Here is a 14,726-nt window from a genome sequence, read left to right as displayed (position 1 = left end):
CCACCACTCCACACCTGGAGATGGGCACATCAAATGCACCCTCCTTTGCTCAGCAACAGTTCAGAGCTGCACACGGTTCCGGTTTCAGGCAATATGGATTGCTGACAGTATGTTAGCTGGTAAGGCAGAAGCCAAGCTGATAAAAACAACAGTTGTATACAATGAAAGGGGATAAACAGGAAAGGAAATTGGTGGATGTGGTAAGTGATATTACAGGAAGCGTATTTGTGTCTATTAGACATTCTGGCGTCAAAAAAACCAAACCTTTAGCTACTGAACTGAGAAGCTCCGTATGTTCAAGCTAACCTGGAAGAGATGATTTAAAACAAGAGATAAAACCCTCTCATCCTCTTCCACCATTGTCCAAGGTCAACTACTGCCTGACCAGTGATGCTCAGGCGTCGTACAGCATCTTTCTCTCCACTTATTCTGGGTTATAATAAAAACAGGATAGGTAAAGGGTAGTAAGCATATATTAATATCTGTTGAGTGTTCCTCACAATACAGCAGAGCTTTTTGCTACTACAAGTTCTGTCTGCCTCCACCTAATATTTCCTATGCATTGCCCCTCTTTACAATACGACATATAATGTCTTTGAACACAAGTACCTTTTAACCATTAATTTTACTCATAATAAAACTAAAGAGCTGATACACCGCCCAGCTGTTTCAAAGTATAACTGCCATCACCACAGCCTGTATTTCAAAGAGATACAGAACATCCTGAGTTGGAAGGGACCCACAAGGATCATTGAGTTCTACTCCTCCATTTGTGCTGAGCACACTCATCTATAAGAAGTCACGGAGCAGTCCATCAGATCTGCATATCCTCACGAGGTTTCAAATTTCTTTGCCAAGTCAACTGTAAATACGGTCATAAAACAAGAAATGAAAACGAATAAGCACAATCAAAGCGTCCTATAAACTCTGCAATGCCTTCCTGCTTTCACCACGCACCGACAAATATTAATCTACTACTAATTTAAGCTAAATGAGAGCAATTCATATAAAGCACATGCCAGCTTTAAACCTGAACAGTCCACTGAATGCGAGAACTATTTCGGTCTCTATTTTATTAAGTAAAAATATGAGAAGTTTGGGGTGTGGATCAATCAGTTGGACTTCCCAAAAGAACCACACCTAAGTGGGGACCTTGAAAAGGGTCATTGCTAAAATGGGGATGGAAGCACGAAAGGAATCTAACTGAATTAAAACTTCTTTCCGCAACACTGAACGTACATGCAGCCATGAGAAGCAATAATGGTGACTTTCATGGAGGAAGACTAGCTAAGCAATGTAAATTAAAATCAAAATTAACATGAAGAAAAGGCTTCCAGCATTAAAGTGCAGAACATACTGCTATGTTTACAGAAAATTAGCAATAAAGTGTACACAGCCAGTAGCAAAATATTCCCAGGCTTTGGCTTTAGTTTTACAAAACACTGTCTGAAGTCAGTTTGAGCTTTCAGATGCTGTTTACGTTCCTCAAGCACAATTTTCAAAATGAGCCTTACAAGCTGTTCAGCTATCATTCAGACGGAGCCATTTTGGTATTTTCAGACAGAGACTGAGACAGCAAGTTTGGAAATCATTCCCCTACTTTTAACACGAGCGCTGTCATCGTTTTTAAGAACTTCATTATGCACGCAGTAGGGGGGTCAGATCTGCTGCATTCATTGCTGTTGGGGTTTTCATCTACGGGACCCTCAGGTTTTTCCTATTTAAAAAAATGATGATTTATGCATGCACGTATTTTTATATATGTAGATGTGTGTGCATGCAGAAGAACAGAGCTCATGTGCAGTGCTGTATGAGGAAATGCCTTGGATTTTATAACACAGTAACTGCCCTTGAGCAGCCAATTATGCTAACTGGCATATATCACAGTGAAGCTACCTAGCTCAAATATCATAACCCCGTAACATTCTGTCCTGTCTTCTAAATTTGAAAAACAATTTTTGACAAAGTGTGACAAACTCTGTTTGAATGGGGTGCTCTCATTAAACAGCCTTAAGGTCTGCTGAGTGAAAACCCACACAGCTACGTGTTGATATAGGACAGGCAAACGTGGGATCTCTCCAGGGGAGACGCAGTCCCCCTGCCAGCCCCGTCCCCAGGGATCCCCACCTCAGTGGGGTTTCTCTCCTCCCGCTTTTTGCATTCTCTCCCCACGCAGACCCCAGCAGTCTCCCAATCCCCCCCCCCCCAGTTTCTGAGCTAGCTGCAGTGGGTGCACGAGGCACAGAGCAGCTGTCAGGGCTCATTACTTTGCTCTCATCCCCTGAGATCCGCAATCCAATTTTTGAGTACTTTTTTTCTTTACAGAAAATCAGAATTCCTGGCTACCAGGGCTTGCCTTACTGCTTGGTTTCAATCCACAAATCATTTCTTCTCTGGTAGACTTCTGAACGCCACTCACACAACCACAGGGACCCCTTCTGATTTTCCTTGCATTAAGAAACATAAAATTGTACCAGACAGAAAGAACACAAAGACACTTTTTTATGAGTGAAAAAGTAGAACACGTTTCAGGAAGAACACCCAATGGAGCCCTTCCCTTTGATTCAGATGGCTTTTTTTCCCATCTTGCTCTGACATTTCATCCACAGTAACCCGCATGTTTTCCAAGTACCTCCACGGTCTCAGCTCTGCTAACTACAAGGATTGACAAAATGCTTACAGTATCACCTTGAAAACAATACTAAACACTCTTCATTCACAGCATGTGGCTGCATACAGAATACTTTGAAAATTATCTTTTTAGGACGTGAAAGAGCCTGAGAGACTGCATTTGATATCTGTGAAATCACCCAAAATAGGTCCTGAACACGAGAGCTGCCTTGGGGCTTGAACCAGGCAAAGGGCAGCCATCAAATTTCTGTTACTGCTTATATATGGAAAATACCCAAAAGTGCAACTTTTTCGCGTCAGAACACAAACAAGCCTGCTGGTGCCAACTTTTGTGTTTCTTTCAGCAGAAGCCAACATTTATCAAAAGAAATGGCATTTACCTCCTACGACAGAATAATGGAACCCACAGACACGGAAAATGTGGAGTATTTCATATATCTTGATTTACATAAGGCTTTTGACTTTGCCTCCCAGGACACTTTCAAAAGCAAGCAAATACGTTCCAGATGAGGCTACTACAAAAGTGGATTCATAAGCGGTTGGAAAAAAATCACCCTCAGAACAGTTCTCGGTGCTTCAGTGTCAGAACAAGAAGCGATACTGAGTTTGGATGTATGGGAGGGTATGCTGACTTCCATATGATCCAATACATATATTTTTAGTTCTACTTTTTTTTTTTTCTTTAACCAGCCTAGATGATAGCTTAGAGAAATACTTGTAATATTTATATGAATGCAAAGCCGGGAGGGCTGCAAGCACACTGAAGGGCATGTTTAGAATTTCAAAGCATGTTGTCAAAGTGGAGAAACAGCCTGAAAACAGCAAAGATTCGTCACTCGACAAGTTAAGCAAAAAGGGATATTATGTCTGTGATAACAGATCACAAGCTGAGATGAGTCCGTGGTGCTGCAGAGAGAGAGAAAAAAAGAAACAATCATCCTCTGAAAGAGCTGCAAGCTGGGGGACAGGAAAGCGAGTTGAAGAGTTGAAGTAAGGGAGGTTAAGGTTAGAAATTAAAACACATCCAGGCTCCACTTTTCATGACAATTTAAAGACTTTGAGAAGTCCGCCCCAAAATTCAGGCTTATTTTCCCCATTCCTGGCATCAGTCAAATGCACAGAGAGCAGTGGTGTCTCCTGGCGTGCAGTTCTACACGGCTGTGCTTTCAATCACTGTGGCGGTCAGCCATAATAAAAATTACTTCCCGTAGTGTTAAATGTGGTGCTATGAATCGAAAAAGTTCTCCCCCATGATCAGAACATTTTCCACGAGAAGCACTAACAGACTTACTTCTCTGTGTTCTTTTCTGTCTTAACAAGTGCATGGAAATCCTGTCTTTCAGCAACAAAACACAGCGCCTTGAGCAATGCACTGACAGCTGTTTTAAGTAGTAGACCTCCTTGATGTACTGCTTCCTCTTTTGGGGATCATTTGTTGCAGAGACCACAAGCTGCTTAGGCTGCTTCGGTGTCACCTGTTTTCCTGTACCTGAATCATTGCTTGCAGATTGGAAAACTCAGTGAACCTTAACAAATAACATTCTGAATTGTGCTATTTATATTTCATGGTTGAAGAGTGAGCACACTCCATCTGCACAAAGGATCCTCCTTCACAGAGAAGTTACATCTGAGTTGTGACTACCGAGAATGTGAAAATCCAACTATAGCTCGAACTCTTCTCAACCAGCACTGAGCTGCTGAAGTGTGGAATCCGGTGGCTGGGACATCTTGAGTCTGGGTCAGCTGAAGGAACCTCCATCAAAAACACCACTGCAGCATAGAAATGTACTTCTGGCACAACCCCAGCTGAAATGCACCAACTCCAGGAAACGCTGACTGTGTTTCTGATGTTCCGCACCATGCTGCAGGTCAGGCAAGCCCCAACCCCTACCAGGAGCGCTGTAACCTCACTTGCATTGCTATGAGACATCAGAGAGCTCATGGCCGAACGCTGGCAGAAAAGTATCAGCACGAAATGAAATTACTCATGCAGCAGTAGTCCTGCACAGAATTCAATTACGCAAAGAGAATACGAATTTTAAGTCAATAAATGATGTCTTCAAAACTCTCTGAGAATTAAGATTCACATAAGGCAATTCAGTGGAGGAATTAATATCACACAGTGCAACCCAAGTGGTGGTACACTTTCATCAAATTTTGTTTTCCGTGTCAAACTGTGCCTCCAATAGCACACATTCAAATTTCTCATAAGGAGATCAGCAGAAAAATACATACTACTAAATAGTCCTAATTTGACTTAAGACTATAAACAAAGATAAACAGGGCTGTTCACACCTCTCAGACTGACACTTTCTGAATAACAGAATACTACTAGCAAGGAGAGATCACAAGAGATGACCTCTGCACGAACCAGAGACACCCTGGATGAGGCTGCTTAGGGTCTTATCTAGGTATTGTCTACAACAGCTCCAGGAATGGAGGTTTCACAGCTTTCAAGGCTCCAGGCAGCCACTTTTGTAGCCTTTGGGGTCCCTCTCTCTACTCCCAGTTGGGCACACAACCTGCAAACTGCCTGAGGCTGTTCTCTGACCATCATCCCAACAATGATGATGACAGAAAACCCTCTCTGTCCCAGTAATAAGACCCAAAAATGTCTTCACACCGCTGGCTATGATGCTGAGAGCCAGCTGGGCAGGCAGCCCACCACATCCCACCACCCACCCCTCCAGGCCAGATTTCCCATTTAGCTGCAGAGATGCTACAGGAGATTGTGCATAGGATATATCCACTCCTCCTCTCTTGACCACGTGTTCAACCTTTTCACCTTAGGGGGTTGTCAAAACAGTCAGGGGCAATTTGCCCTTGGTAATCCAAGCTGGATTTTCTCAGTCATCAGCATCTCCTTCATTTACCCTCAACATCCAGAGGGATTTGTCCCAAAAGTTTCCTCAAAATGGCTCTACCTCCAGATGATGTCTTAGTTCCATCCCTGCACACATCCAGGCAATGTCCCTCAGTTTTCTGCATTAGCTTCCAACTTCTATGCATTTCCTTTCTTTGCTTCTGCTCAGTTTGGAGCTCCTTCTTTATCCCTTGTTGGTCTCCTGGCCACATAAATTTCCTGGCAGAATGTCCCGTTCTGAAGTCCAAGGCTGTAATTCTGCTATTTGTTTTGCCCACTTTTCCTACAAGCCTAAATTCAAGCATCTCATGATGGCTGCTACTATGTCTGCTCTTACCTCTGTAACTGTACTTATACTTTTCTGTCCGAGAACGGCAGGTCCAACACATCATCATCACTGCTCATCCAGTCACACACAGATAAACTTGCATCAAGAAAATGTCCAACATGCCCCAGAACCCCTCTGCATGTCCTGCCACACCACCAAGCTGCCATTTCAGCACATACCACATGGTGAAGGATAACTCCATAAACCCCAAGGGCTGCAATCATGAGACTTTCTCCAGTTGTGTAAAGAAGGCCTCATCTATCACTTTCTCTTGATTATTTGGTCACTATTGATATTAGCTTTTTGAGACGTGTGAAAATGTTGCCCTTCCATGCTCTGATCCTTACACATAAACTCTTGACTGGCCCACCAACCTCTCCAAAACAAGCCTGTATGTGTTCATGTCAGTCAGCACACACAGCATAAATATCATGCTTGCTTCCTCACCCTCCATCCTGTGAAGCTATCCCAATGCACCTCTGCAGTGCAAACAGCCTCACATCTCTGCATCTCCATGCAGACTCCTCTAATTCCTCCTCCAGGTTTCCCATGCCAGTAATATTAATTCACATGCAGAACACCCTTTCTCGGCTATGGACTGTTTTTTAAGAAAATCTGAAGTTTAAAGAGATGGAAAGTTCCAGTATAGAAGACTGTGATGTGGACACAACTGGATACTGGCACCATTCCACTCACTCGCTTTAAGACCTCAAGACCTATCTAACTCCCAAAGATGGCACAGAATGGCAGACACCAACTTTGGCAGAACACAGGTACAAATTCACTCAGCATACTATGCTTACTTTGGAATTTCGAAGATGATGAGTTGCATCTCAACTCATGTTTTGAAGCCGTTCTCTAAATAACGTGGCATATTTGTTTACAGTCAATGATTTTTCTTTATACAGCACTCAATAATCACTCCTTTTTTTGGTGCCTGAGTACTTGTCAAACGCCTATCACATGGGGGTGACAGGGAACCATCTGCCTCCCTCCCCAGAGGCACCTCCTTTTACTTATTGCCACCTGTTCTTCTTTCAATTCCCAAAAGGCAGCTCTGAGCAACGCCAGATCCACTGGAAAAGGCCAGGCTACAGGTCCTGCCTGAATTTTTCAGTCTTGTCACTAGCATTTAACCTCTGCAACGAAAACCCAAATGTATCCATTACTGAGCTTCTCACAGCCACAAGTTCACACAAAATAATGCTGTAAAAAGGACAACAGGAAATAGCTTCGTTGTGATTCAGCGAGCATATTAGCATCCATACATTGGAAAACTGATGAGGTCAGATGGTGACCCACCAGAGAATAATCATTAGTTTCAAAACGGAAATCAGGTAGAAATCCCCTTTCTTTAGGTAGTTCTCTTCTAAACGTAATGGCAGAATTACGGAGTTTGCAAATAAAGCAGCCACTCCAGTGAGCCTTCAGATGGTTCTCATGCCTATTGCCAGTCAGTTCTGTTACTATTTTCCATTAATCCCTTCTGCATACACTGCAAGCTTTTCAGAATTCCACGCAAATACAAAACAGACCAACCCAAAAGAAACTCGTGCCTGGCCAACAACTGTGTGCAAGCCTGCATGCACGCAGCTCTGGGTCACTATGTTCAAGGCAAGGTGAAGAATCAAAACAGTGCTTCCTCTGAAGCCAGTGTTTAAATACTGAAGGCCTCTTGCTGCATATTATGTATTTTATGCCTACTATATTTAAAAATGATGCAACCACCTAAGACTGAAGACAATATAATGTGGTATTCTACTTCCAGACACACAGCAGCCCTTCTAATAGGCAACAGCAGTACTCCAGGCAGCACAAACCAACGCGAGTCGATTTCTAAATGAAGGGTCCAGGATGAAACAAGTCAGCGCACAGAAAAGACAATTTAAGACCTGATCCAATATGCAAAGTGCAAATGGAAAACACTTTCATTGGTTTAATTCTATTTAACCTTTTTCAGATCATCTCCCTCAGAGCCTGAGTGCCTTTTCCAACTGCTCACATTCATCCCCTACGGCAGCCAAATGTCGTCTTCCTCACTGGCAATTATATCATAATCAATGCCGTGCTCCATTTATAGATGCCCACAAATAGTCTCAGTCCATTTCTTCAAGATAAAGAATTCATGTGGCCTGGCTGTCAGATAAACACCATAAGGCTTCTACTTTCTAATACAAATTTACTTTATTAAAGACCAACTTGACAAGGCAACTGAAAGAGCTACTACCTGCATGTAAATAGTCCAGATGTTTCCCAGTTCCACTTAGAAAGGAGAAAACAGAAGGGAAGGGACAGCCTGCTAACTGGGAAGAATAACTTCAGTGAACACATAATCAAGATTTCTTCACTGAAATTACTTTTCAAATTGCCAAGGTAGCTAATTCTCATCATCAGGTGTGGAATTTAAGAAAAATAGTTTTCTGAATTAATGATCGAAGTATTCAGAGTCTTTTTTATTCAACTTAGTGGGTTTTATTTTCATACCAAGCTAGATGTTGTGAAAGAACTGAAGTATATATCCTGCTTTCCCTGAGTATCTTTCCATCTTCACCGTTCATATATTGTGACAAGGTGCTAAAATAAGATCTCAAATACCCATTTTTTCTTTGACTGAGTATATCGTACCACTTTTCATACATCAGGACTGAATAAGACACAGCATATTCATGCCTAATTACATGACTAGTTATGTCACTATTCAATAGCAAAAAAAAATAAATGTACTTTTTCAGTGATGTACCATGTGATCCTCTCTACTGTTGGAGAGCAACAACTAATATGCATCAGCGTTACACTGGGAGTGCATTGTTAAAAACACTGCAGGCCATGTAACAGAATAATTTGACTTCTTGGGTGCATTTTTACACCCAATACGAGACTCCATCAACACTGCATCCATAATCCTTTGGCAGCATGCAAAAGAAAAAGGACAGCATTATAAGGCACAGTCCTTTAGTATAACAGGACAGGTTGCCAGAGTAGAACAGGAAGGAGAAACCATTGGGCATGCAACAGGGGGAGGGAAGGGAAGAAGAGTGAGACCACAGGAACTAAAATAATAACAGCAACAATCATTTATAAACCACTACTGGAAACTGGGTGAAAGTAGAAACTTTGGCAGGGCTTCAAAACCCAGGTACATTAATTATTCGATATTTTTCAAACTAAAAAAGTATGGAATACTGCTTCCGCCTGAATGATCTGGAAACCACTCAGGTGATTCATACGTACAGCAGAAGTAAAATTACTTTTAATATTTTTTCTGGCAACATATTGACAGTAGGTCATTGCTGGATCCAGCCACCTAGCAGCAGTGGGAATCCCAGGGCTGTGAGTATTCAAAGCTGCTGAATCCAGCGGAGGGCACCTTTCGTTCCCCACGTTATAGTTGAAATATATGCATGTCCTCAGCCATCAGTGAAACATACCCATATCCAAAGCAGAATTCAGAAGAAGTTAGAAGTGCACAACTGCTCAACAGAACAACCAGAAAAGAAATGAAAAATCTCTCTTTATGGCACACTCGTAACAGTTTACTCTGAATGTTGAATGCCAATATCAGGTGTAGCAGCTTCACATCTGTTAAAATTTCAAGAGTGAAGTTTTATCATGCCTCTGGTCAGACTTACGTGTTCCTGCTAAATCTTTCCATCCAAAAGCTTTGTTATAAATGGAGAAACGCAAAGGAAATTGTAATTTTGCAACAGCATCCAAAAAAACCAAGTGACATCGAGTACAAAATGTACACCATTAGTACCTTCTTGTCTGACTTATTTTCTTTGTCACTCTTACTACTGGTTTTCCTCCTTATGTTCTTATAAACTATTTTCAAGAGCAGTGTGACCTGAAAGATCAAAGCCAGCTGATGCCTTAGTACTGATATGTGTACTACCAATTTTTGTGGAAGGCAGTACCTCTCTTACCATAACAATAGTTATCCTCTTTTAAGATTTGAAATGTGCAATGCAGGAAACTGTGTGTTACAATAACAGAAAGGTGAGCATTGTTAGTAACTCCACTTACTGGAGCACAGTAACAAATATTTATCAACTGCAGCTACACCTCAACAAACTGTTCTGCAGTCACAGCCTGCCAAAGTGATAGAGCTCACTCCTACTTTATTTTGTTTTCAACTGATAGCAGAAAAAAGCTCCTAACATTGGAATGACTTTGGTGTAGAATACTTCATTTGTTGTGTGCTCCCTAAGAACTTTTTTCAGTTTTGTAATTGCAGTGATAGTTTTCCATGTGGATGTTTTTCAAAATCTCAGCATACAATTAATTTTTCAGATTTATGGCTGTGTTTTCTTAATGCACTAAGTATTTCCAAGATAATTTTCAAAATGCAAGGTGAGCCCTTCAGAATTGCTCAGTTCTCCTAAGTAACTATAAGTGTGTGGTGAGATGACACTGAATCCCTCAGATGATTCAAAAAATCCCCCTATTGGAGCTGAGTTACAGATAACGTGTCATGTGGAAAAGGCCCCCTGCAATTGTTCCCCCCTCCATCCTTTGGCACTCAAACATCACCGTTTATCTTACCGAGGTCAAGTATTATCAGCTGGGCTCCAGCCTGTGCATTTCCAACATCATTTTCTGCAATGCACTGATAGAATCCTTCATCTGATTTCACCAGACCCAAAACTTGCAGATTATGTTCTTTCTGAGGAGCAAAGGATAAATGCAACATTTAAAAATGGGCTGCAATTGCAAAAACAATGGTGTCTTATGACACATTTCTATGACAGGAGAAACTCCTGAACAGTAAAATACAAAAGTGTATTATGAGTTCCCGTCAGATTTCATCTCTTTTACACTGAATCCTCAAATTATACAGCATCAAAAAGCAGCAGAAGCTCCTACTAATGGCTATCATTTTCTAGCATCACATATCACTGCAAGTCATAACATTCCCACAGCCATTTTTATGATATTTTAAGCACTGAGTATAACCACATAACTCACTGTTACAATTCTACAACCTCAGGTATACGTAATTACACAGCCATTAAGTTCTAAGCTATGCCTCAGTAATGACTTTCGCTACATCTAAAATTTCCCACCCGAAGCACCGGTGCGCCAAAACTCACGATCCACAACTCAGTTCTATTTATACTTAAATTCCTGTTTGAAATTGTAATTATCATCAATCACAGCTGACTGTAGCAAACCCAGTCGGTGTTCACAGTGAGCTCACATTTCAACAGGTGCAACCAACAATTTGTGTTTTGTCATCATGCATGCCCCTGTCTCTCACAGAAAGCCTATGCTATCAAGAAACAGACTCAGACAATTTCAGCAGCATATTTCAGCATTTCAGTAAAATGACTGAATTACAGAGCACTGCAGAGTTCAAGAAACTAATTAATTCTTCCAGGCCCCACACATCAATAGTATGAAAATAGGAAGCTGGTCCTGTGAAAGGGCTTAGCTTCCATGCATATGTATCACAGAATCATAGGATCACTGAGGTTGGAAAAGACTTCCAAGATGATCCAGTCCAACCATCCACCTAGCACCAATATCTCCCAATAAACCACATCCCTCAGTACTACATCTAAATCAAAGCACTAAGAGTCAAGTCAGTAGTTTAAGCATCCAAAACTGACTACACACTTACAACGATTTTGAAGTAGTCGCTTGGAATCACCACGTCTCCATTCTTGACCCATTTCACAGTTGGAGTAGGTTTTCCAGTCACTTCACACTCGAAGACAATGTCCATAGATTCATGAGCATAAATGTTTGCGGGTCGCTTCAGAAACTCAGGAGGAACTGAAATAAAAAGGAAGAAAGACAAGAGATGGTGTTGCTATATAATAAAGGCAAAAATCTTTTTAAAATCAATGGACAAAAAAACAAGATGAAACTTTCCTCAGACACCAACTGCTTTGTGTAATGTCTTATAGGCAGGTGTGACCAGTGATGTGTATTCAGTAAATCAGAAAGGTTCTTCCCATAACACAGACAGAAGCTGTCACCTCTAGGTCTTGGCTGCTTTTAAAAACACTTTTTATATTCAAAATGAGATGAACTGAACTCAAGAACTTTAAAAGCCATAAAATCTCAAAGTCACCTTTGGCAACACAAGCCCCAAAGCACCCAATGCACAGGTCTGGCAAAAACCTTTGGCGAAGAGCATGCCACCCAGGAGCACCCGGATGTGCGTGAGGACTCAAAGCTTCTTGGAGCTCGGTGGAAGGATGAATTGCTGTCTGCAGGCACACAGCATTTGAATACCATCTACTATGAAGAAAGTTCACAAATTTATTTGTTTTATTAAACTCACTGACATGAGGGCAGTTTGCTGACTTACGTTGGCGGGTCTGATTGTTCAAGTTCCAGAAGAGTGAAAAGCAGCCTCTGCCCTTTAATATTTATCAAAGAAAGTCAATATGGAAGGGCTACGGAGTTCAGGCAAACACTCTGCACCCTTCACTTATCAGTGGGGTTTATTTCATGCTAGGGAATAAGAAATCCTACTCTGTGCTAGATTCTGCCTATTGAATGATCCGTTTTCCTTCCGGTAAAGGTTTGTAGGTGGATTTAATTTCTTTTAAATCACAAAGCTGGAGACAAGTTGCCCTCCAAAAACCTTACATTTCAGGTTACAAATTACATAGGAGAACATTTAAATATGAAAATATTTACCCATAGAGTAAGAAGATGACTTAGCTGTCAGACACACATAAACCTACACCAGAAACTATGGGAGGATGGTACACATACACTGCTTGAACTCTTTCGCATCAAAGCTCTTCTGCCTTTGGCCCCCCACACCCACCCAACACCCATTTCCAGAAATTTACCAAAGCTGCCATTAACTCCTTGGAATGATTCAGGTACTTCTGTACCCACTGCCCACATCAGATGGCTGCCACGACCATAACCTCAGTCCCCCAGCATTTGGAATCTGCCTTCTGAATTTAGTTGTGACAAAACTGGGGCTACTTATTCTTTTATTTCAAATTTCTGTTCCTCCCTGGTATTTTTATTGTGCGTGAGCTGTGCTTTTTCTCTGCTCCTGTCCCACCTCCCAGCCTTTATGTGGCCGGCCCAACGAGCCATGTGTGCACAGGCTGTTCTGGTACCCGTCAGCCACACCACCCTCGGTCACCTCCTGTGTTTGCTCAAGTCTGTGCTAATCCTTGCAGCCCGCAGATGATTTGCATGTTGTCTCAGACATGTCTCACCACTGACTTGAAAAACCAGCACGAACAGTGCTATTGCTGCAGCAAATGTCTTGCCAGATTCATCTCACTACTGTATTTGCTCCTTCCTGGATGCACCATGCTGATCTCTGAGCCAGCCTACGGCAGACCACTGCCCTCTCATCTTCAGCATTTTTAACTAGTGAGTAATCTTGTCCCAGTCTGCTTTATCAGTGCTCTCATTTCCTTTCCCTCTCTCTATACACAGAGATATACATGCACACTCCAATTTTCTGAAGAGCCTCCATGACTGCAAAGTAGGAACATAACAGTTGGAAGCATTTCCCCCTGAAGGATTAACACTCCTATTTTCTTAACAGTCTTCACAAAGTGGCACTAATTCTTCAGCTAATGCATTAAATGTACAGGAATCCTAATAGACACAAGCTAGCAACAGTCACCCTCAAAAGTACACAACCTGTTTAAAAAAAAAACAACAGTCCCTCCAATGATGTCAGAAAACACAAACTGCTGTACCTAGCAGCTCTGCCATGGAACTCAACGATGACAAGGGGCATACATAACAGAAGTTCAGTAAAACCAGGAGTGGTGCTTAATACAAAATACAGCTGCTCAAGACGGCCTTAGCTAGGGTTACTTTATCAAAAGTACTACAATATAAATTACTTTTAACTAAACTATGTAACGAAGACACCCGGAAATCCCTCATGTATCTTCAGCATCTGGCACTGCTTCCACGTGGGGCATCACGCAGAAGTGGGCCCCAGTACTGAATCATGAGATCTGGCACAAAAACACAAGTTGATCCAGACATCCTATCATCCGCTCTCAGATATTTTTTATATAGGAGGTGAATCTGAAATATTATTTTTTCCAAAATGACTTTGCTTTTCTGACTTACGGAGGAAATGCCAAGCTATTTACAGAGGGAAAATAATACGAGAAGCGCTCTTTTCCTTTATTATTATCCTTTATTTTCCCATTAATGAATTAAAAAATGCCTTTAAAATGCACTTTTATAGTTTAACTATGTCAGTGTTTAGCATCCACATCAATTAACACAATGCAAGTGCAGATGTTTGTGGTAGAGAAGTTCAATTGATAACCAGAGCGCAAATGAGCCAATTACCATATAAAATAAGATTTGTAATGGAAGATTATGTGTCCCAGTACCAAACAGACAATTAAACTTCAAAGAAGGCTTGGCAGCTCAGCCTACTCCTCTATCCCTCTCAATGGCAACAGACAAACGACGACTGGCTTGCACGATGCTCGCAGGATTCCACGTGCAGCACAGCACCCTAGGAGCCTTGGCACAAGGCATCTGCCCCCCTTTGTAGACAGAAGGATGTGGGTGTAGGATCAGCAAAAGGCAGTACAGGACTGCAGCTCTCCTTTGGTGCTTGTGCACCAGCACGACCCAACACAAAGAAAAACGCTGTTATGTGTGGGCTGATTTTTAAATGGTCAAGTGTTAGACACCTCTGAGTAAACGTGAGGAATATTAAAGAAGGATCAGCTATGCTGAGCCCTACAGAAAGACTGCTTCCTCAAACGTCTTTTCAGTGGTCAGCGGCTTTCTCTCATTAAGGCAGAAAGGGAACAATTTGGTGGCCTTCAGGGCTGCAGTCGAAAGAATCTATTTTCAATTGAGCCATCTGTACTGCTGCAAATGAGAGGGAAATTAATTACACCCATTCCTCCTCTCCAGCCCTCGAAAAGCACTGCTTTC

At 41.8% G+C, this 14,726-nt stretch overlaps 1 protein-coding gene across 29 annotated transcripts in view; it reads right to left on the bottom strand.

The window, feature by feature from the left end:
- The window catches only part of NEO1 (neogenin 1), a 279,790-nt gene that overhangs the window by 58,821 nt on the left and 206,243 nt on the right, over nucleotides 1–14,726 (bottom strand). For all 29 annotated transcript variants that reach the window (XM_040706582.2, XM_046898900.1, XM_046898908.1 and 26 more), the window contains 2 exons: nucleotides 11,443–11,597; nucleotides 10,365–10,485 (listed from right to left, as the gene is read on the bottom strand). In XM_040706582.2, the coding sequence (XP_040562516.1) occupies nucleotides 10,365–10,485; nucleotides 11,443–11,597 (276 nt within the window). The remainder of the gene's footprint in view (nucleotides 1–10,364; nucleotides 10,486–11,442; nucleotides 11,598–14,726) is intronic.

Source organism: Gallus gallus, chromosome 10 (assembly GCF_016699485.2).
Source record: "Gallus gallus isolate bGalGal1 chromosome 10, bGalGal1.mat.broiler.GRCg7b, whole genome shotgun sequence".
Classification (NCBI taxonomy): domain Eukaryota; kingdom Metazoa; phylum Chordata; class Aves; order Galliformes; family Phasianidae; genus Gallus; species Gallus gallus.
The sequence above is the reverse complement of the archived record's forward strand: the minus strand, read 5'-3'. Positions and strand labels throughout refer to the sequence as shown.